This window comes from Corylus avellana, chromosome 4 (assembly GCF_965113065.1).
Source record: "Corylus avellana chromosome 4, dhCorAvel1.hap1.2, whole genome shotgun sequence".
In the NCBI taxonomy this organism is placed as follows: Eukaryota; Viridiplantae; Streptophyta; class Magnoliopsida; order Fagales; family Betulaceae; genus Corylus; species Corylus avellana.
Genome location: NC_142493.1, coordinates 22,908,779 through 22,932,987, shown reverse-complemented (window position 1 = coordinate 22,932,987; position 24,209 = coordinate 22,908,779). Strand labels below are relative to the sequence as shown.

Genomic DNA, 24,209 nt, shown 5'->3' with positions numbered 1-24,209 from the left:
TCAAATTTCAATTAAATGTCTTGAGAAAGAAATTCATTTCTATTGTTCTCTCTTCAATTATAAGAAGCAGACCTCCTGTTCTCGTAAACCACATTTCCTGGGACCTGCATGGTTTGTTTACTTTTCAACCTCAAAAGCAACACACAATGTAATTTCAGTTGCCCCTAACCCTAAGAAAGTATTTACACAGAGATGAAGAAAAGACTAACACTCCATCAGAAAACTTCGTTTTCCACTTATGCTTGCTCTCTTTCATAAAGAATAAAAATGTCTTCATGATTTCGCAAACCGGGAGCCCTCTGCATCCATTCGTTCGAGTACACGCCGTGCTTCCTCTTCTGTAGCCGGAACAACATTCCGAATCTTCAAACCACTTCTCATGGCCTCAGGACGGACAGAGAATGTGAAGTAGAATTTGTTGGACACCTGTTCAAATTGCAAAATTGTAACTGGACAAAAAGATTGGCATTTTAAGCTCGGCAGATTTTATAAAGACAAACTGGCTGGGAATGAACATGGATTGCCTGGATGTGGAGAATCTTCTTGAGTCAATAGATTTATTTTTGGTGAATTTAAACCTAATTTATTGACTTGTCTTTATTTGGGTGGGAGGGAAAGATTTTTCATGTCATGTACAGAAGGTTTTATATTTTATTTCAGGTGCTCACCTCACTGGACCTGAGCTCAGGCCTGGTAACATGAGCAACAACTTCCACGTTTATCAGAGGTTCAGCTGGGTTCTCGAGTTCAGTGTACAGCACACAAGACTTGAACCGGAGGAAATTTCCAACATCCACCTGCATCACCAAAATTGTGAAGGGTTTTGACTATAATAAGATACAGACACTTGTTTTGCAGAAATACTCTTGTTGGACAATAGACACTTCTAGAGCAATGAATCAATGTCAAAACTCAGTCCATTGACTTGCCTAAATGCCACTTTCCTCACTTTTTACGCCATTTTAGTCGGTAATTATGTTTTAACTGAGCTCTTAAAGCCTATTTTCTTACATATATAGCATAACCTATCAGCTGTTTGATATTACCCTTCATTGGCAACTAAGTATGATCCATGCCCCTGGCCATCAAGAGGAGTACTATTCGAGATGCAACCTTAGAGGGATCCAAGGAACAGTACATAATGAATCCAGAAATATAGTACTCTGCATGTTAGCTACTGAAAATGGTGTATAAGCATTTAATAGATGGTAGGGTGGGTACTTACAGGTTTAAAGAAATCAACATGATCAACTTCTAGAAAGTGTGGTGCTACACCAGCAAAGGCATAAGTAGTTGAGAAGGCCAGTTCAAATGCTCTTCGCATCAAAAATCCTCCAAAAATCCGACCATGGATGTTCCTTTGTTGTGGCTGACAAATAAATGAGTTCTGAAGGCAAGTATCCCCTATAAGGATGCTATCTCTGTCTGCCAATGCTGGCATATCACAGAAGATTCGCCCTTCAGCCAACAATGCATTCAGCCTATCCATATCTTCATTCTCAAAATCTTTTTTATGTTCTGCTCTCTTCTTTTTCCTAAGTTTGTTCCTTTCTTCTGCTTCCTCCCAAAGCAACTTCTCTAGTTCAGTTTCAGGTGACACTTGGTTGACCGGTGCTGATTTTCCAGTCCTGGAGTCCCGAGCCACAAATGTGAAGTTTGCTACAAGAGCAAATGAGTCTGACACATTTATGGCCTCTGCAAAAAAACAAAATATTCCACAATAAAGCATAGTACAGCTGGGAAATTGTATAAATATATAAATTTATAAAGGGAACATATGAAGATGAAGTTTTCAGGAGGTTTTACTTTATTTTCTACTGTTATTATTTGTTCTTATTTTTTCTTTTGGGCAAGTCTTATCAGTTCCATGACACAAGAACCTAAGTCACAAGATACTAGCCAATGTAAAAGAATTATTTTTTTTTGGTCGGGATCTATGTAAAACGTTACTAAGATCAAATTCAAAAGGGATACTTCAACCAGAACCATGAAAACAAGAAAAAGAAATTGTTATAAAGCAAATTCTTTTAATTTTGGCTTACATGTATTTAACTTATCTTTTTAAACCATCTTGTGGCTACTGCTTTCCTCGAGTGATTACCGATCAAATTCACCAAAAAAAAAAGAAAAAAAGAAGATATAACACCAGAAACTGCAAGCCTATCCCAAAGCTCAGGTTGTAAAAGAAAAGAAAACAATAATTATATTTATAATATTAAGTTCTGCAATACCCTTCTTGGACTGAGTCACTTCCAGTTGAATCTCCAATGATGATCGCCCAACCCATGTAACAGCACCAGCTATTTGTAAATCTGTGTCGACTTGGATGGGTTTCTTCACAACCATCTTGTCGACAGAAGCAGTGACTAATATAAGAGGCCTTGTCATGCCATCAGGATTGCAGCAGTGCTGGTCAGACAAGTTCTCAAGTAAATAATAGGGGCTTGGATAATGTTTCAATTACATCAGCAACAATGATACTCTTAGAAAATAGCCAAGTCAGGGAAGGAATGTCGAAGTAAATACACTAACGTATGAAATGCACAGATGAACTGGTCCAGGGGAAATATTACTGATCAAGGTAATAAGCAGATTATAGTAGGTGAATAGTATCTGCCGAAAAGTGATGGCCTAGACTATAGCAGTTTAACTATTATCTTTCCCAAAGAGTTGCATTACTTTCTAAACTTCCAACAGGGAAGCATAAAAACAATAGAAAAACTAAATTACAATTCTTTAAAGAGGCAATCCAATCAGAGACTATACATCCAGCAGCTAGGAATACATGCAGGTCATTTGTTTTTTATTGGAAAGTTGAACACACACCCAGTGGGACTTAAGCTCATCACCTCAACCTCCACCTTGCTACAAAGAAAGGAAGTACCATTTAAGCTAAAGCTCATTGGCACATGCAGCTTAAATGGCACCAATCTCCCTAATACTAATGAATATTAAAAATTCAATTCAGAGGAACATATTATGCGCACTACCTATGACTTAAATCCCATACAACAGGGCATAATAAAGCAAATTACAAGAAAGGTTTGATCAAAGACATATTACAAGCAATATGTAATATGTCTTTGATCAAACTTGTAATAAAGCAAATTACAAGCAAATTATGCGCATAATATGTGTTTGATCAAACATGAAACACCATTATAATGGCCCACAGTTCTCAAGAAAGGATTGCTGCTTGGAAAAGGGAATACAAATTTTGTACTCATCAAGTGAGTCAATATAAACTATGAAAGCATAAATACTCGTTCTCACACTTTTAGGAGCTTCGCTTGAGGTCAAAAAGATGGTTGTCAGTGGAAATGGAAGTGTGGGTGAGGAGGTAGGTGAGGAAGGTGGGTCTTGTAATGCCAGAGGGCCAAGATTCTACATGACCATGTGCTGCATGATGATTTTGATGGGTAGTTTCCTGAGGATATACTCATGATCTCTTTAATCAATTTGATTGCTTTAGGCAAATAGTCAAACATTATTGAATGTGGCCAATTTGGGGTTTCTAAGCAGTCATAAAACCCTAGATTTTTAGTCGAAGTGGTAAACTGGACAAACTATATAATGACATTCCGCTACACATTTCACTGAAACTTAAACATTTCTCTGACCAATTACTTTCCTTTATTTGTGGACTTCTTCGATTCCATTATGTTTGTTTGGCTCCTAGATAAAAGAAAAAATAATAAAAAGAGAAAAGTTTAAATTATTTTCAAGGAATTGGTTTGTCAAGGATAAAGAGAGAAACGAAAAGGTGCACACATGTTGGCATTTTCATACTAAACCCTACCAAAATTTCTCTTCAAAATAGGAGTGATTTGGAGAGAAAGCTAGGAGTAAGGAAAAAAAAAAATGCTAAATATCCACTTTCTAATCATAATCAATCAATGGAAAACAATACACATTTTCTTATTTTCTCTTCTCTTTCCTTCAATTTATTCCTACTATAGGATGTGAACCAAATTCCGTGTTTGGGTGGAACCAGAATACTGTAAAATGCAATCCACCCATAGACCTCCAGCAGCTAGTATTACTTGCAGATTAACTAATGAATATCCAAAATCCAATTCAGTGGAACACATTTAGGCACTACGATGACTACAAACCCCAGAAATGCCAACATGATAAAGGGAATCACAAGGAATGCATCTTCCAATTCAACACCTACCAACACCACATTGTAGGGTATAACTAAGAACCTCTGACAACATTTTGGCACAATGGGATTACAGCTAAGAAAACTTGGCTTCATGAGAAATGGCTACCAAGTCAACCATAATACAGAACCTCTAATCCATACCATTCAAAACCCATTTCACAACCCCCACTCCAAGCATTTCCAACCCATCAAATCCGACAAACTTCAAATAAACACAGCGCATATTATATCATAATGCCCCATATGTAAGAATTCAGAAGAGTTTCAGAATTACCTTGAATGCGATCGTTCCAGCAAGAGCATCAAGATCCTCGAGCAACTTCCCCATCCTAATCTCATTCCAGGGGTTCCTGTACTGCTCTCTAAGTATATAATCAGACGAGAACTTGTAAACAATGCTTGTCCGGCTTTGCCCCGGATTTTTCTTCACCAATTCGCCTTGCGAAGGCGCATCGGTTGGCGTATCTGAGAGCTTTTCGAAAATGCTCGACCTCGCTTCCCATAGAGCATTTGTTACAGGTGAATGGTACATTCCAGGCCACAGACTAATCGGTTTTCGGATTGAAGAGCCCGCATCAATAGGCTGCGAAACCTCAAACGGTGAAGTTATGGTGGAAACAACTGGGATCGCATTTGATGAAGAGGGTCTGGGGTCTGTAAAGTCCACTGATTTGGAACACGGGTCAGACTTTTCAGCAGCAAATGGCCTGGTTTGAGTAAATCTGTATGAATTTGCATCATAAATACTGGTTCTGAAAATGGGTTTTTGTCGTTTCGATGAATTGGACAAGAGGGTACTATTGTATTCTCCATTAAAGTTGTAATTCGGACATGGGTCTGAACTTATATAAGAAAAGGACCTGGTTTGAGATAGCGTAGGTGGAATTGGATCGAGAAGTGTGCTTTTGGAAGCCGGGTTTGCTTGTTTTGGTGAGTCTGGTATGTGGGCGTTGATGAGAACAATGTTTCCGAACTCTAGCGGTGCTTGTGTTGGGGATGGATTGGTGGGGGTCGAGCATGAAGCAAGTGCTTGGAGTGGCACTGGCGAGGATTTGTAAGTGTAGAATGGAATGTTGGTGGAGTTGAAGAGATGGTGTGAAACCGGATTTCTCAGTGATCTCATGGTCTCAGATTGCAAAAAGAAGTTGAAGAAGGAAATGGGCTCAGCTCACAACAGCTGTTTGATTAGCTTTAACCTTCCATGGATGTAGGAGACTGGGTGCTAGCCGAAGGATCGAGGTCGGTCATGTAATTTCAAGGATTTTGACCAATCAGCACATATCCAAGTCAACCTTTTTTGTAAAAAAATAAGTAAGAATAAAGATCTCTCTCTCTCTCTCTCTCTCTCTCTCTCTCTATATATATATATATATATAATTTATTTATATGAATAGGTGATTCAATAGTCCAAAATTTATTTAGATAAATAAATCCTATATAAACTTTCTTTAACATAAAATTGCTAAAGATCCCAATCCATTAAATGGGTTCTCAAGATCAATTAATCTATTTTACTTTTTGAAAAAATGGTTGACAGACCCAAAAGGATTGTTAGAGTGAACCCTAGGGTGGTGTATGAGGGCGTGATCACACCACACTTTTGAAATGATTGAGGTTAAGAGGGTGGTCAATCTACTCCGACACATCCTTCGAGTGGTTGTCTTACCCTTGGGTGGTGGATCACCTTCTCAAAGAAACATGCAAATAAGAATTTCTATAAATGTTTTTTGGGTACATTTTATTAAATTGATGTGCTCAAAATGCATGTAAAAATCATAAATAATGTTATATAGTACATTTTTATCGTACTTTTATTTTACTTTGTTGATGCAGTACTGTTAATCAATCATTTAATTGTTTTTAAAGTAAATGTTAATTGACAATCATCAATGTGAGATAAAAATAAAATAAAAATGTGATATATAATATATTTTTCTTTAAAAAAAATGACATGTTTTAAACATATATTGATTTAATAGACTAAAATAATAGAATTTTTTTGTGGAAACTTTACTTTACCCTTCTAAATTGTCATTACTTTTACAATGTCCCCCTAAAATTCAATTTCTTTCAATTTAGTGTATCCATATTTCAATTGTTTGCAATCTCACAATTCTGTTAACTTTTTTCAAAATATCCTGATTTGTTTTAGAAAAAAAAAAAAATTCAAAAATTAAGGTGTTGGTCCAAATTTAACAGTATTTGCAAAAATACTCATGTTTCAATCTTTGCAAAAAAGTTCAAATGTTTTTTTTTTGAGAAAAAGAGGGGTATTTTGAAAATTTTCTTGAAATTTAACAAAAAATTTTAACGGAGAGGTAAAATTGAAAAAAAAAAAAAAAAATAGATACACTAAATTAAAATGATTTGAACTTTAGAAAAAACAAAAGCTACGATTTAAAGAAAACTTTGTTTATCTATAGAAAAGAAAAAAAGAAAAAGAAAACTTTGTTGAATGCATAATTGATGATACAAAGTATACGGACAGAGTTTTCTTCTAAATTGAGTTGGAAAAATTTCTTTCAATCCGGTCTATAAAAATAACATGTGTCATTTGAACATGTGAGGGATAAAATTGGAATAAATAATGTTAAAAACTCATATGTATCTCACATATTATTAAAAAAATGAACACATATCATTTTTGTAGACCAAGTTGAAGGAAATTCCTCCAACCCAATTTGAAAGAAAACTCAATCCCAAAATATATCAACCTGACTGGCAAAAAGAAAACACGTGAAAAAAAAAAAAAAATGTTGTTAAACAAACGACGTCGTTCCCTAGCAGCCTGTATATAAAGACCCAACCATATAAGCGAGGGTTACGTCTTAACTTTCTAGTCCCGCCCTCTCAAAGATCAAGCAAAGCAATCAAACGGTATTTTTCTTAATCTTTATCTCTTTACTTTTCAGTAGTTGGGGTTCGAATTCGAACTCTTTATTCTTTTCCATGGTCATATATGAATTGTAGTCGATGAACCAAAAAAACGATGTTTTATGGAACACTTATTTGATTTCTTCTTTGGAATTATTATGGTGTTATTAGTCTAGGGTTTATCTTTTCAACCGTAGCTATTGAATCGGGAGTAGCATGGGCAAATGAGGCATGGGGCTCATATTGGAATTGGGATTCGAAGGAAAGTCGGGATTTTTCAGGACTGTTCATTAGGGATTTAAATTTCAGTGAGCTATTTCTTTTTGGGCATTTGAATTAGGTTAAACCCATCGGGCATAATTGTTAAATAAAAGTACTTTTTTCTTTTTGGTGATTCATTGATTTGCTATGAGTGATGGGTGTTTTAAATTTAAAGTAAAGGTGACTACAATTTTTAGTTATGCTATATTGGTTAATTCCATAATTAATATATTGTTTACTACTGGTATTCTATCGTCAGGTACTGAAATTTAGATTTTAGATAAGCAAAATGAGTGGAGGTGGAGAGAAAGGGTCAGCAACTACAAAGACCCCAGGAGATTTCCTCAAATCAATTCGAGGGCGACCCGTTGTTGTTAAACTGAATTCTGGAGTTGATTATCGAGGTCAGTTTCTCTATTTCCCATTTCCCCTCTTTAAATTTGATGTATTATCTTCTGTTGTCTCTATGTGTCTGTGGCTGTGCTCTGATGGGGGAGAGAGAGGACAAACATTTGAGCTACCTTTTTTTTTTGGGAGCATGGTGAATGGTTCATGAAGACCTGCTCTGCTTGCTATTATGGCTAGTCTTTGATGGAAGTGTAACTGCCACATAGCAACCATTTTTCCTTTTGAGGGATTTCAGATAATTCCAATTCTACTGGCCAGTTAATGTTTTGTGTTTAAGTGCTTAAAGGAGCTAGAATATGGTAATCTTTGAAAGAATACCCCAATGCATATGTAACATAAGCAATATACACATGATTCAGCAAGGAAAAGAAAAAAAAAAAAAATTCATGCCTCTATTTATCTCGTTTTTAATATTTTGGACACTTATTTTCTCATTCAAGAGAACGTTTTTATTTTTTATTTTTTCCTGAAAACGCTTCTTGTGGATTCAATGCAAGCTTATAGGTATAATTGTCACTGATGCGTCAAAAATCTTTCAAATGCTCTCTCTCTTAGTTCACATCCTCTCAATCTGGAAAGGGATTGACTTTGTTTTTCTTTGGTATTTACGTGTATCTCCTTCATTTTACAAGCTGCAATTGCACTGAATTTTTACAGCCAAATCATCTCAAAGCATGATTTGTTTTAAATATATAAAATTTCCATACTAAATCTCTTGCTGACACATTTATCATCTAATCCTCCGTTTATATATTGCCTAAATTACACTTGCCTGTCATTTATCAAATATCTGCAGTACATTGATCACTCACTGTAGGATATATTATTAGCAATTTTTAGATTGGGTTCAGGCATTTCAGACACCATGGCTTTCTCTCTCTTTTCCCCTTCACTCTGCCTGAGTTTTTAGGGAAAAAAGAAATTAGTTAACATCGTTCCATCTAGTGAAAATAGGTGACATCTGACCCTCCCTTTTTCTTCCTTTTAGCTTTTAAGGTAGGGGTGAAACAGACATTTTTTTCCAATCCTTTGTGACATTATGAAAATTGGGTTCTCAAGGGGAAGAGGGCCATATGCTGGTTTAGTATGGTAGAAGAATCATACGATACTTGATACCCGTAATCAGTAGAATCAGACCTCCACCTTTGAAAGGTGGAGAAATACCGCTTGGCTACAAAGGCCAGTGGCAACTTTTGGCGTAGATAAACATCTGACTGATGGTTGGTGTGCTCCAATTGGTTTAGTACAGCATGGACTATGGAACCATACATTCATTAGTTATTTTGATATCTTTGATCTTCGTGTGCAGGTATTCTCGCGTGTCTGGATGGGTATATGAATATAGCAATGGAGCAAACTGAAGAATATGTCAACGGGCAGTTGAAAAATAAGTATGGTGACGCTTTCATTCGCGGAAACAATGGTACTTTAATGGATTGACTCTTTATTTCACTGTTACTCAACCTTCTTTTTGGCCCGTGCCATTATTATTCGACTGGTTTGATAATGATTGGGTTTTTTCTTTGTTGATGCAGTTCTCTACATTAGTACATCAAAGAGGACACTAGCAGATGGGGCTTAAGTATTGGAGTTTTTTTTCAAGCCATGTGGATGATCTGCAGTCATGCTTTTTATGTTTGTATTGTAATTTAAGATGATGATATGGATTTTGGACATGAGAATTAGATAGAGCTACTCTAACTTGGACAAATGAAACTTTTGTCATCTATTATGTGTAATGAAGTGAGCTATTGAATGTTTGATTTGAAGACACTGAGCTATTGAATGTCATCTATTGGCTTAACACTAAAGTTGAATGATAATATTTGCAATATTACTCCTCCTTTTAATCTAAATAGTTATTCCATGTTTTTGAGTACAGACATGTGAGCCAAATTACATGTCTACTGCTATAAAATGTTTGAGCTATGAAAGTATTATGATTTAAGCTTGTTAAGATATGAAAGTATGTATGAAAGTTTAGCTAGCAAAAGTATGTTTATGAGAAAGGTGTTTAATGATTTGAAGGATTATGTCTTAAAGAAATATGTTATTTTTTATTTTTTTATATATTTTTATTTTTTCTAAATGTTCACATAAAAGGAGATAAAAGGGTGATAGAGATTCGAACTAGTGACTTTTTGCTTCATGAGATGTAGTTTCCAATTGATTAAGCTAAGTCTTGGGACATAAGAAATATATTAATTAAGATGAGTTTAAGATAATAAAAGAAACGTTTATAGTTCCCCTTGTGGGGGAATAGTACAATACTCGGCTCATAATTACGTAATAAGATATTTGTTATGGCCTTAAGTAAGTAGATTTTCCATTCCATTTGGAATCCATTTGAGTTTAGGACAAATGAGTTAAAAATAAATTTTATTTTGGACTTCTAGCGCTTCAAGATGTTGGATTTGAGATTAGGGCAAAGTAGGCATAAATTTTGAATAATTGGGACTTTGGGAGATGAGATTCTTCTCAAAATGCTTTTCAAATGATGTGGCAAGCATTTTTTTCCTTTAAAAATTTTCATTCAATCCGAAATTATTTTAAGAAAAAATAGTGCTTGCCACATTATTTAGGAAGGATTTTGGAAAGAATCCTTAGGACACTTGGTAGCCCTCTTATGGTTTTAAGTATGGGGATTGATAAAATAAAGTATAAAACCCGACATATGCTGACAATGAATTTGAAAGATATATTATGACTTTACTCTCTCTCTCTCATACATAATATGAATTTGAAATATAATGATAAGATTACATACAAACTAATCTGTATTTCTACATGAGTTTGCTTCTCATCCACTTCTCCTAACATGTATCAATGTTTAATTGCTCAATACACTGTCGTATTGCCATGAATGTAAATCTATACAAGAGGAATGGAAATATGAAGAGTTTTAAAAGATGGGGTATGGACAGAGACCATGTTGTTCCCACATACACATTCATTTTCAAATAATATTGTTTGTATAAATAAATCAACACGCAGTAAACATGGGCAATAGAATCCTCTTATAAAGGGTCTTGTAAACATGTCAAAAAGAAGGCTAATGTCATTAGAATGTTAACAGTTGAATGTAACAAATACTTGTTTTCGAATAAACACATGCTTCAATAAGTTTTTCTAAAAAGAGATGTGGATGCTTCATTTGTAAAATACATCAAGTTTTTCCCTCCCTCCTTATGTTCCATCATCTGCTCCTTATGAAAAGAAAGTACTGAAATGTCATCAAAGATGCCTCTGCAACCTAGTTATCATCCAGCTTCCATATACGTCATGCCAAACACGGCCTTAGAGAAACCGCAGTTAGGCATATCAAATTCCACGTAGTTTTTTTTTTTGATGAATGGTATATATCAAATTCCATATAGTTTAACATCATCAATCAGTTCAATAACCAAATGAGGCTCTTGTGCTGCCATCAAAAGCATTTCATTAAGTCTGCTCATCAATGCATCAGATCCTAGAACTGAATTCAACATGGTATCTTGGTTTATAACTTAAAAGTCAGAAAGACTTGAATGCAGACTACTCTCTTTGTCCTTAAGGATAAATAATCCCTTCTCTTTTTCTTTTTCTTTTTTTTTTTGGTTTAACAATTCCCACGATTTCTTACGAAGGCAGTGAGCTTGAGCTCACATTGATTTTTTTTCCCTCTAATAAAATTGAGGTACTTTATTGATACCCTCATATTCCTATGAATATACAAAGTGTATTCAGTAATGGGGGGTCATAATAAACCGGAGCGCCGACCTGAGAACGGCCCCAGTAAATTCTTTGCAGCTATCACTTTACTGACCAACAATTTCCACTTTGCCTCATCTTTCTTCATCTGCTGCTGCATTTTTTCCTTGAAATGCCTAGAACATGAGAGAAAAAAAGAAAATGTTATTAACATAATCATCAGAATTTATAATAGGTGAAACTTGCTACTCAAGATAAATAGAACTAAGATTGGAGTTCTGCCATTGTCAGTACTATACTCTGTTCAAAATTTAAAAGAGACCAGTAGGAATACAAACCGAGTCCCTCATGAGATTTGTTCAATTCCTGGAGTTTGTCATTTCAAATTATGTTCGTATGCAAGTAAATTGGACTATCTAGAATGTATAGTAATTTACTCTCCCCTGAGAATGAAGGCAATTGAGGTAAAGATGGAAGTTTCATGCTTACCTACAAAGAGGGACCTTGCAAGAATCAGGCTCATTGCACATGCGAGAATGCAATTCAAGCAGCTGCCACATGCGCTTGCAGTGAACACATCCACCAGGAACCCGGGTCTTACAACTAGAGAAATGACGGACTAAAGTCTCAAGCCCTTTGCAAGCAGGAAAACCACAAGCAACCAGACTTCCTTTTAGAACCTTGTCACGAGGCCCTATTGTTCTACACCCATCCCTGCATATGTGAAGCAGGGCTTCCATCGCCTCATGCAGTTGGAAGTACACCTTTTTCTCTTCCATTTTCTTTGACCGCTCTTGTTTGCTCTGAAACAAAAAATCAAAGCAAAGATCCTAAACTTGTTTGCTCTGAAACAAAAAATCAAAGCAAAGATCCTAAACTTTAAGACTGATCGAAAAGAGTAAATATAGAATAAATGGATAACAGTATCACCTGATTAACTTTATTATTAACTCTATGAAGTCTGTGCATTAAAAACTTGTTGATTAATGCCATATATGTGAGCATGTGTACTCATACTAATGTGTCTAGATCATGAGAAAACCTTAAATGAGTCAGGAATTATAGCAGTTCTTGGACTGGTAAGCCAAAGATGATTAATATGATACAAAGTCCAGCTGATAATTGTCAAGAACATAAGACTTCATATTCAACAATGGAAAGTTAAAAGGTCCCCATGGGAAGAAAAGAGTACAAAACCTTCTATACTAATATGTGAAGAAACATAGCTCAGAAATAAGATTTATTAAATATAATGTTTCTGTGCCTTCTTCATGACGGATGTAGGTTTTGATGCAACCTTGGCATGTTTTCTTAAAAAGAAGACAGAAATAAAATAAACTGGTTTGAACAAAGAACAGGAACAGACTTACGGAATCTGCCTCAACAACGCACTCTAGAAGCTCTTGTTCAAGTTCAGGACTAGAAAGCTTCATTACTTTCCAAGCTTCAGTTGAAGATATAGTTTTGAAGTCCCCAACAATTATACGAATGCAAATGAGGGAGAGCCGCGGTGCATCACAGTTCCTTGCCAATTGAAGCACATCTATCACGTTTTCTTTGGTCAGCCAGCCTTGCTCCAGAACATATATACAAACTCTTTTCAGTGATGGAACTGAGTAGGAGTGTGACATAACCAACAAATGGAGAACAAACTGCTTCATTTCTTCCTCTTCATAGCTGCATTAGGATATTTAAGAAGAAATAACTTTTGAGAACTTTAGCCAGAATAGCTAGCTGCGAGTGAAAATGGGGGATGCAAAAGGACACCTCCAACCTACCAGGATGAGTAAAGAAAACGAGTGAAAACATAGACCGCTTGAGAAGGCACCCCAGGAATCTTGATGTATCTCATACCATTCTTAACTTTTGCTTGCTGCAGAATATTCTGCAGCACTGGTGATGCAACACTCTACACAATGAAAAAATACAGCTGATAAGCCTTTAGCCGCAACCCTCCTCAAAATTTCCTCAGCAACCAAAATAAATAATGATATGGGAATTTACATGCGATGGAATTATATTTTCAATAGTTCCAGCCTCTCTTTTTTCAGCAATTTCTTCAATATAATCTTTTCAAGTCAAAAAATTCGCGCTATTAAGGCATGGCCTACAATAGAAATAGGGCTATTCAAATTTAAAAAGAAGGAAAGGCAAAGTTCAGTAACTCACCAGAACACTGGAATGAGCCTGAATATATGGTTTGTCCTCTGTAATAATATAGACATCTGAACCATATCCTTCCTTGAAAAGCTTGTCCCATGTATCTTTTGTTTCCTTTGGGACAGAGCTACGCTCTGAAAGCCTATTGGAATATTTGTTTCTACTACATGATTTACCAGGTAGAGAAGGTGGGTTGGGAATATTACATTTAGAGGCTACAGAAGATGTGGAAACTTCCAGCACAGGTAAAATTTCGGCTGGATTATCTTCCTCTAGGTGTATATTTAAATATCCGCAGAAGGATTCACCAGTCGAGGATGGCCAGGAAGAGTCAAGGTCCGGTGAAGCCATCAACTACTAGGGGTTTATGTAGTATAATTATCAAATTTCAATCAAAGATCTGCATAAAAGATAGAAAGAGATTAAAGAAGCAGTAATTCATTGTAAATAAAGAAATAATAATTCGCATGGTATTTAATGATGACATTAATTTAACAATGAACATGTCTGAAACCAATCTATATATATAGTTGCCTAAATGGTATCTCAGGGTTGCATCATATTGTCAAACTTCTTCAGACAAGAAAATGGCAAAAAAACGTAAATAAACAAAACATAAACCCCTATAGTATCCAACAGGGAAAGAATCAACTGCATAGGTCATCCTGTATGACTTGCAGAACATTCACAAAGTTGCTTTGCTTTGAGGTTACAGGTTTCTTCCATGCCCACAAAGACCAATACCAGTAAATCTTAAACCCATCAGCCAGGAAACTTCACAAGCTAGGAATACCAAACCCTGCAACCCAGATAATTTACCGAAAATTGTATGAATCTATCAAAGGTCTTACGTGTCATTCAAGGAACTCTGGAGATTGAAATGGGCAACAACCTTTATCCATTATAGTAACAGCACTGAACGTGTACGCGGCCCCCCCCCCCCAAAAAAAAAAAACGTAGATGTATTAAATTAAAAAGAAAAATAGTAGTTGGAGAATGAGATTGGCCAAAGAAACAAGTGTTAAGACAAAAATCCGCACTCACGTATATATTAATGACTAAACTCGCAAATACTACGTTTTTCTAAATGAACTCGCAAATGTTACTCAATGTATATTAATAGATCAAAGCAACATAAATAAATAAATAAATAATAGAGATAAATAATCGCCGACTTACACAAGTTATTTTCTTTTCCTTTCTCACGGTTTCTCGGCAGTCAAACACACACACACACACACACACACACACATATATATATATATAGAGAGAGAGAGAGAGAGAGTGAGAGATGGTAACCTTCAGAAAAAGGCGCAAATCTTCACGTAATAAAAGGTTCGAGATTTGCGCGAGTTTTTACGCGGGGTTTTATTGTATAAAACTAAAGAACCTGAAAAAGTAATTAAAAAAACAAAAGAAAAAAAGGGAAATAATTAACATAAATCCGAACAAGAAGATTCGGAATTCTTCACAATAATTAAAATCCCAATCAATGATATTCAAGATATTCAATAGCCAAACCGTCCTCAGGTAAAATTCCAAATCATATCTTAGCTAAAAATAGAAACTTAATTCAAGTTTTCGGAAAAAAAAAATCGATGGGTATCATTTTTTTTTTAATAAATAAAAATCACAAAATAACATATAGAAAAAAAAGCAAACCAAAATTACTCTGTTCTTCTTTAGTAGAATACACCCATCACAAAAATAATTTAAAATTTCATAAAAAATTAAACAAAATAAAAAAAGCTAATCGAACACTTGGAGGGGGTACCTTACCTTAATGTATTGAAGAAACATAGAAACAGCAAGTGATTATGGAGCTTTTGGATCGAAAATTGTTGTGGGAAACGCATGAAAACGATTTGGGTTGTGAATTTGTGAAGCTCAGAGCAGAGTAACAAGACAGAGCTTCTAGAGAGAGATGGACAGAGAGAGCGAGGGATGTGCGCCTACAATACGGGGCAAAACGAGCGTACTTTGTCCGTTTTTTATTGGAGAGGGAAAGATAAAATCCTTTGGTTGTTTCTTTTCGTCATCTCACGAGATATTGGTTATTAAGGAAAAATATCGAAATTATTTTTTAATCAAATAGATTCATATGATTGAACACTTTTTAAAATAAATTCCTTAAATGTTTTTAATAGAAAGTTTATTATTATTATTATTATTTTTTGACATGTTCACACAAGGAAAGGGGTAGCGAAGATTCGAACTAGTAACTTTCGTTTCATGAGGTGTGGTCCACAGCCGATTGAGCTATCCCATGTGGACGAATGTTTATTATAATTCTTTACAAATTCACACATCAGTCTATATTCTATGAAAATAAGTATCATGTAAATTATTATATTAATTTATAAAAAACTCGTAGCAAAATGTAAAAGAATATTAATTATTATATCCTTAAAAATAATATTTTAAAAAGATTATTTGATTTTTTTTAGGTGAAAAGGGCTACATATGGAGGTCCCCATCATGAGAATTTTTTGGATTATCTTTATAAGATATTCTCTTTATCTTGACAAGAAATAAATTATTTTTAATAATTCCAAAATATAGTTTCTAGATAAAGAGCACTTTGACAGTATACTTGGCTCTCAAGCACCAAATCCCTTACTCCTTACAGTTCTAACTGCTAAGTGCTAACTTCATATAACATAACCAGAAAGAAAAAGAAAAAACATAACCAGAAAGAAAAAGAAAAAAAAAAAAAAGTAACTGATAGTTGATGGTTGGTGATGGGTTCATGTTGAGTTGATTAAAGATACCACCTTTGGATAATTGATAAAGTTTTTTACTATTTTATTTTTATTTTTTGGGAAAAACAGGTAGAGGTACCCGGTGTAAATTTTGTCAAATTACTGTCTGAGGTCTATATTTTATTTATTTATAATTGTAATTAAATAGATTATTTCGATAAATTTTTAATGATGTTGTCAGACTGTCATGTCAAACTCAATTAAAAAGTGACACGTGACAATTTTAATAAAATAATCAAAAAGAAAAAGAAAAAAATTAAAATTATTAATATAAAAAGAAAAAGGACAAAAGGTGGGCTTTTTTATTATTATTTTTTTTATTTATATATATATATATATATATAATTATAATTTTTTTTCTTTAATTTTTTTTTTATTAATGGAAATGGAGACTCGTAAGTTGTGTCGCTTTTTGATAGAGTATGACATGACATAACGATAACGTGGACAAAAGGAACTATTTGATAACAATTGATATCTTAACTTAAAGTAGTAAATCAATAAAATTTAAATCTTAGAAAATGATTTGATAAAAAGTCATACATGAGGACCTCTTGAGATTTCTTCCATTTGTTTTTACATGTGGGTGAGAGAATTAGAAATAACTTTTTTTTTAAAAAAAATTTTAGTTGTCACATTTATTTCTAGCTATTAATTATTGGTCTTAGCCTCACTTGTATTTGATTTATTTATGAGAACTTTGATATATATTTAATGCTATTAATGTTAACAGAAAAACTAGGAAATGGAGTGTATCATGTTCCTTCCTTCCACCCTGTAAATGGGAAATTTTTTAGTCATTAATGATCAAGAAGTTTTAAGCTCCTAGCTACCCTTTATTGCTTTTTATTTTTAATATAGATAAGTGAAACAAGACATTATATATAACAGCAACCTAAACAAAATAAGAAAATTAGAGATAACCAAAACAAATACAAAAAAGAAAAGAAAAGAAAAAAAAAAGGCACACTATCAATTGCATTATTAATCCATTTCACACCTCCAATGGAAGAAGCAAACGTGAATACTAACAATGCTCGTTATAGGTTTGTAGCGGCTCATGATGAAAGTTGTGGGTGTAAAAGAAGGCACCAAAGAATTTTTAGTTTCAGGCCTAATGTAGAAAGAGTTGGAGAAACTGAAAAAATATATGTATAGTCGGTAAAAGAGTCACTACCACATACTGTGAAAAAAAACAGAAGATAAAAGATAAAAAAAAGAAGCAAGGCCAATGTATTTTGAGATTCAAATATGGATTTAAAATTTCCTTTCTAGCAAAAAGGCTCCACAAGACTAGAGCGCGGAGGTTGAGAAGCTTCAGATCTATCGGAAGGAGCCGAAAAGGACGGTGATACGTGTAGCTCACGCACGCCAAGCCGGCGTGTGGCAGCAATGATCGTTGAGAGAAAGAGGAACGGCCGAATTATGATGGTTGTGGAGGGGTGCATGGTTTGGGTGGATGGAGAATTCAATGGTTGATTTGAAAAAAATAAAAAATAAAAAAATAATAATAATAATAATAATGCAGTAACTAGTCTTTATTGCTTTAATTAGAAGTGAGGCATGGTGAATAAGTAGTGTAAAAAAGAAGAAACAGGGAATAGAAAGAAAAAGAAGAAGAAAAGCATGCAAGCAAAAGCTACTTCTCAACGCCCACCGCCAACGGGACTTGAATTTCAGCGGCTACTGAATTGTTAGGTATATATAATAGCAGTAGCGCTCTGGTATCACGTGAAATAGTAAAAGTTACACCCATAATTTTCCCACTAGTGGTTGCCAATTTAAGCACAACTATTAAAACTTTGTTGGTAAATAATTGACATGTTGTATTTTTTCCACCTTGTGTCACATGCACATGTTCATTCCCATTATTGTCATCAAACACTCGCAAATCTTTGTTTTTAGGTAGCCATACAAGGCAGAGTCATTGTGATGTAGATTGGAATGCCTCATCTGCAATTCCATCTGTAGCTTGTTCGGACGGTCATCAACTCGAGAGTCCTCGTTTGGGGTTTGTCTGTCGTAAGTACGAACACCTTATGTTATTTTTGTATTTTTAGAATTACTATTTGTGGCAGTCCGGACGGCGCCGTTGCTTTGTTAGGGTTTTCACGTATTATGTACGTGGCCGTCTCCGGACAAGCTCCGTAAAATCGCAAATTCGAGTTAGTTTTGTATTATCTTTAGGGTTAGGATTTGGGGGCCTATAAATACATGTTTATAGCCTACAGAAACACAATTGTTGTTTATGAATCAATTTTTATCAATGAGAATACTTAGAGTTCAGTTTATTCATCTTTGTCCTTCAAACCTTAGATATACTCTATCTATCGTTTTTAGAAAAATTCTTAGATCTTTGATAAACTTAAGATCTAAAATTACCTATCCGTTCTTTTCTTTGAAGCGTTATGTATGCCTTCGAGTACCAAAAGGAGTGGTTCATAATGCATGGGTGAGCGTTAGACTTAGTGCCATTCACATCAGGTTTAAAGTTCAATTTTTTTTTAAATGCAAACAATTTTTTTGGGATCACACCAACGTCGAAACCAATTCCTGCCCAATTCGTGTGAGGAGTGCCTTGAAGTGAGTACACGAAATAATTCTACGTTTTCCCGTCTCTTTTTTTTTTTTTTTTAAAAAAAATAATAAAAAAAAAACCTTTCTCCTCTAAATGAAGAAAGCTTTGGGAGTCCCTATCCGATATTTACCAATTTCACATCCATGTTGCCCACGAGCTATTTACTATTTGGCCATTTTCTTTGCGAAATTAGATATTCGGGCGCATGAGAAAGGAAACCTTATCATCAGCTATTCAACCGACACTTGGTTTGGTTGAGAATGTTTTGGTTTTAAAATGTTAAAATAGTTGGAATAAAATTTTGCAGAATGGTCCTTTCAAAGTCACAGATTCACAGGAGTCCATTTGTCAAACAGTTGGACGTACGGACGACGGTGGTAATCAATTTTAGTTTTACTTATACAACCACCAGTTTGCCAAGAATAACTGTGGCTTCAAAAATGTCGAGGAAAATATTCAAACATAACTTTGACACGTTATGTACCACGAAGGTCTACAAAATACTTTCTTATACATTTTAATATATTTTTTCCTACTTTAAATGGACCGTGACGTGTCAGTTTATATGTCATTTACATGTTTGCAAACTGATATAACAATAAGTGGCACTTGTCACGTTAATCTCTGAAATATGGACCGTCGTATAAATAATAAATTTATAAAAAAGTTATACTAAAAATTGTAATATCACAAACGTCTTTCTTGGGACTAGTATTGATTAATCAAAACAAAAGAAGATTGGCCTTGCGGTGGAAGTTAGAAAAACCTTATCATGACTTTCACATAGTTTGGATGAATTTGACTGTTATTACATTACAAGTGAGCTTCTAGCCCTTGGCTATCACTTAAGCTGCTCTAATGTATAATTCGTAATGCTTTTTGTTACGGTTTTGAGTATTTTATATCACTTAAATACAACTTAACTATATATATATATATATATATAGAATAATTTCTATAAGGCCTTGACATAAATTAAGACCTTTGTACTCTCCAATAAAAGTATGGGAAATCAACATGAAACACCATAACAAAAATAAGCAAAAACTCATAATTTTTTTTTTTTTTTTACCAAGACCTCATATGCGTTAAAACCTAAGATCTTCTAGAATAAACTTTTTATATTCCTACTTAGACCCACCGCCAACCACCATACCCACCATCGGCTAACCTAGATCACGCCGGAGACGATGCCAACCAGTCCATATCACGTTGGCCGGTCCAGATTAGCCCAGATCTAGACGGCATCGTCATCTCTCTCTCTAGCAGTTGAGATCAAACTGGTTAGCGTCATTTCTGACATGATTTGAGCTAGCCGGTCCAGATCAGCCCAAATCTAGATGGCACTAGCATCTCTCTCTCTCTCTCTCTCTCTCTCTCTCTCTCCGGCAATAGAGATAGGACCGGTCGATGTCGTCTCCGACATGATCTAGCCTGCCGGCAGCGGGAATGGTGGTTAGCGGTGGGTCTAAGTAGGAAGAATATGAAAAAATTATTCTAGAAGATCTTTTATTTTAACGCATATGAGGTCTTGATGAAAAAAATTAGGTGTTTTTGCTTATTTTTGTTACGGTGTTCCACACTGATTTGTCATCCTCATATTGAGAGGGTACAAAGGTCTTGGTTTGTGCCAAGACCTTATAGAAGTTATTATCATATAAAAAAGCTATTGATCAACACCATTTCCTTGCAAGTCAGTTTTTAAGTGCGAGTTTTGTTCAAGATTTGTATGTTTTGATATCAGATCCATCTTCCATGTCACGCATTCGAGTCATGGAGGGACCTATAGAATAGAGTGGGCCACCGTAAACTTTAGACTTGGAAGTGTGGGGATATATTACGATCATAAGTGTTCTATATATCTTAAGTACAAGCTTAACTATGTATATACATAATTTTTTGAACACCTTTCAGTTACAGGTTGACTTTTTAAGAGCGAATTTTACGCAAAGTTGTATCACTTTCATTACTAAGTTAATGATATGATACAGGCTAGGCGGTAATTTGTAATATTATCCAAAGATATAGAAAAATATATATGGTTAGCTACCTGCCACAAGAAGAGCTTCAATTAGTAATTGACACTTGTTCGTCTTAATTCAATAGTTAGTAAAGTTGGGGGCGGGGAGGTGTGGTTGGGTTTTAGTGAATCATAATCGTGATGGTTAATAAAATAGGTTAATCTAGTTTGGTTGTGATTGATAATTGATGCTACGAAAGATGATTCCTTAATTAAAAATAAAAATGAGTATTATTAAGAATAGAAGAAGTTTGAATGGAATGCCCATTCATATTCTTTAACCTTTTATTCTAAATGACAACACACGAATGACAGCTTTTTCGCTGGCATCGAATCATATTTTGTCCAAATTTTTAAAAATATCATAGCTTTAAAAATTATTTCTCAAAAAGTCAATATTTTGTAATTATTTATTTATTTTTTTTAAAAAAGTCAAAATGTGAGGGACGAACCACCTCCAACAAAAGCACAAGCGGTAATTGTACCACTCCTGATACCATTAGAGATAGTCACAACCACCCCAATTAGCACTGATAGTGATTGCTCCATTGTTATATTGAAGTGGCCGATCATTCCTAACGAGCTCCTTGGCCGCCCATATAGACAACCCAAAAAATAAAATAAAACAGAATCTCTTTTTTTTGAAAAAAATAAAAAATAGAGCTATTCTATTGTTCTCTCCTAGTTATTGTTCTTTCTTTTTAGAAGGAATGAATATTTCTAAGAGGAAGAAAAAAAAAAAAGTTATTCAAGTGAATAGTTATTCTAAAAAAAAAATAGACAAATGAAACAAAATGATTATTCCAAAAATAATTATATTATATTCTTTGGACGTATTCATGATTATTTTATTGCTAATTGATTAGAGCTATTCTATTATATAGTTTAAAGGGTGAGATTTTTTTAGACAACAAGTGTCCGTCATACGTATTCAACGTGTTAGCTCTCCACGTCAACTGACATTACTCCTAAAAAAAACATGCTTCAGTCCCATTTTTTTTATTTTCGTATCAACATCTTCTACAGCATACAGAAGCGAAAAGATTAGAAGATATCACGAGACGAGACGATAAAAAAAAAAAAAAAAAGAGAGATGGTGTGCGTTTAGCCTAGGAGTGAAAGGGTGGGGGTGGTGGTGGTTTTCGTTTCCGGACAGCCATTCAGGTGAGACCACCTCCTACATCCTCACGACCGTCGGATTGCCCGAACAACTAACAAGTGCTCGACACGTGGAGGGTTGAGACAGAGAGAGTGGGGCGGCGAGGAAAAAGTGCCAAAAGACAAAGAAAGGGACGGTCGATCTGATGTGGAGGCGGGCCTACCTGATGCAGGTGGAGCCGAAAGATGATTGGCTTGAATTTTCGTGAATATTCCAAGCCCAAAAATTGGTTAGTATAGTTTTGGTCCCCGTTAAAAATTTTATGGATTAATTTATTTGACATCTATCGAATTCAAAAGTTGTTATTAATAATAATAAAATAATTACTTAATTACATAATTTTTATTAAAAATAAAAATTAATTTATGGATTAATTTCTTTAGCCCCACCCCCCTTTTTTTTAAAGTTGTTATTAATAATAATAAAATAATTACTTAATTACTTAGTTTTTATTAAAAAAAAAAAAAAATTATGGATTAATTTCTTTAGCCCCACCCCTTTTTCTCTTACAATCTACCTTTTTTTTTTTTTTTTTTTTTTTTTTTTTTTAAAAAAAAAAAAACAAAAAAGTAAAAGACTTTAATGTTCAGATTAAACACCTTTACCTCTTTTTGAGGAAAAAGAATGCAGAGGTACATATGATTTAGCCTTTTATCAAATCTTTCTTTAAAGTTAAATCACTCAGCTATGTGAGTAATACTATATAAGTTTTTTTTTTTTTTGTATTTGACTTGTGATTGATTATTATTAAATTTTGATTAAATAATCATTTTAAAAGTAATCTCATTTTTTGAGGGATACACGTGTGATTTCTAGAATTACTCCATCCCTTTATTTCTATTGCTAGGTTTTTTTAATGGTGAACAGTGACACGGGCTAATGGAAACATAATAGCCAATAATTTATTGACACATGTACATGTTGTTGAGTTAACATCAATTAACTTCGTCACATTATTTAAAAATTGCCATATAAAAAAAAATAACAAAAGTCAAAAGCCAAGAATAATGAAAAAAAAGAGAAGAAAAAAAAGAGGTGGTTAGGGTGGCCGTGTACATATCATTAATTTAGCACAAATTAACTTCGTTAAATCATTTTAAAAAGGCACGATAAAGGTATAATTTTGGTCAATTTTTTTTTTAAAAACAAAATAAAAAATTATTATTATTATTATTTTTGAAGCAATATCATCAAATGTGGCCTTTTTTTTTTATAAAAAAAAAATGGTATTTTTCTTCATAAAAATAGTCATTTTTTTTTTAAATGGTCATTATTATGAATAAAAAGACCACTTTTTTTTTTTTTAAAAAAATACCAAATAAAAAAAAGAACCACTTAGGATGTTATAGCTTAAGAAATTTTTATTTTTATTATTATTATTTTATTTTTATTTAAAAAAAAAATAGCCATATAAGGAAAAAATTGAGCTAAAATTGTACCTCTATCATTTCTCTTTTAAAAATGCGATATGGAAAGAGTAAAATAAAATGAAGCCAAAAAATAAACGCAAATGAAAGAAAAATAAGTGGTTGAGAGTGGCTCTCCTTTAGCCACTAAGGTGGTTTGACCATTCCTTTGGTCATATTAGGTCAAGTCACCTCCTTGAGCCATTAAAAATGGTTTGACCACCCATTTTTGGCAGGATAAGATGGGTCAAACCTTTCATTTGACAGGAGTTCATAAGCTATTTGATAAGAGAATGACACCGCTCTTAAGTGATTTGATAAAAATTAAACCTTAAAGTGTAATTTGATCAAATGTAAAACTCTTACACTCTTACATTATTATTTTTTATATTTAATAGTGTTTTCGACTATAATGCTACCTTAAACTAGGTAATTCAGTATTGCATTTCTTCCATTCGGATCAAGAGTGAGAATGAGACTTCTTGCTTACCCGTCGTCAATTAGAAATACAAAAAGATCCAGTACTGCCTTTCTCCATTGAATATTGGTGGTCTATTTAGTTTCTAGTGAAACATTGAGCATTACCTTTTTTTTGTGGATAAAAATTTTGAAACTTCACTTAACCCCATCAACATCTCTAATCCCATATATCTAGCAATACTATATATATATATATATATATATATATATATATATATATATATATATATAATCAAAATATCA

General features: G+C 34.0%; 3 protein-coding genes across 7 annotated transcripts; 1 reads left to right on the top strand and 2 right to left on the bottom strand.

Annotated features, from left to right (window-relative positions):
• Nucleotides 1-32: 32 nt before the first annotated feature.
• On the bottom strand, nucleotides 33-5,401 carry LOC132177476 (acyl-coenzyme A thioesterase 2, chloroplastic). The gene is made up of 5 exons (XM_059589814.2): nucleotides 4,443-5,401; nucleotides 2,232-2,409; nucleotides 1,226-1,695; nucleotides 669-797; nucleotides 33-426 (listed from the first exon to the last, which is right to left on the bottom strand). The coding sequence occupies exons 1-5, from the start codon at nucleotides 5,289-5,291 to the stop codon at nucleotides 274-276; spliced, it is 1,779 nt and encodes a 592-aa protein (XP_059445797.2). The 5' UTR covers nucleotides 5,292-5,401; the 3' UTR covers nucleotides 33-273.
• A 1,581-nt stretch (nucleotides 5,402-6,982) lies between these two features.
• LOC132178704 (sm-like protein LSM36B) lies at nucleotides 6,983-9,484 on the top strand. Of its 2 annotated transcripts, none has more exons than XM_059591218.2 (4): nucleotides 6,983-7,045; nucleotides 7,563-7,707; nucleotides 9,021-9,134; nucleotides 9,247-9,484. In XM_059591218.2, the coding sequence occupies exons 2-4, from the start codon at nucleotides 7,593-7,595 to the stop codon at nucleotides 9,291-9,293; spliced, it is 276 nt and encodes a 91-aa protein (XP_059447201.1). In that variant the 5' UTR covers nucleotides 6,983-7,045; nucleotides 7,563-7,592; the 3' UTR covers nucleotides 9,294-9,484. The 2 variants fall into 2 exon arrangements, with proteins under 2 accessions (XP_059447201.1, XP_059445800.1); XM_059589817.2 differs by having other exon boundaries at nucleotides 7,007-7,045; nucleotides 7,584-7,707.
• A 1,618-nt stretch (nucleotides 9,485-11,102) lies between these two features.
• BT3 (BTB and TAZ domain protein 3) lies at nucleotides 11,103-15,507 on the bottom strand. 4 transcript variants are annotated; one of them, XM_059592557.2, is made up of 7 exons: nucleotides 15,341-15,507; nucleotides 14,861-14,951; nucleotides 13,571-13,961; nucleotides 13,180-13,310; nucleotides 12,772-13,078; nucleotides 11,891-12,204; nucleotides 11,103-11,577 (listed from the first exon to the last, which is right to left on the bottom strand). In XM_059592557.2, the coding sequence occupies exons 3-7, from the start codon at nucleotides 13,910-13,912 to the stop codon at nucleotides 11,448-11,450; spliced, it is 1,224 nt and encodes a 407-aa protein (XP_059448540.2). In that variant the 5' UTR covers nucleotides 13,913-13,961; nucleotides 14,861-14,951; nucleotides 15,341-15,507; the 3' UTR covers nucleotides 11,103-11,447. The 4 variants fall into 4 exon arrangements, with proteins under 4 accessions (XP_059448540.2, XP_059448541.2, XP_059448542.2 ...); XM_059592558.2 differs by lacking the exon at nucleotides 14,861-14,951; XM_059592559.2 differs by lacking the exons at nucleotides 14,861-14,951; nucleotides 15,341-15,507 and adding an exon at nucleotides 14,413-14,484.
• Between the last annotated feature and the right edge of the window lie 8,702 nt (nucleotides 15,508-24,209).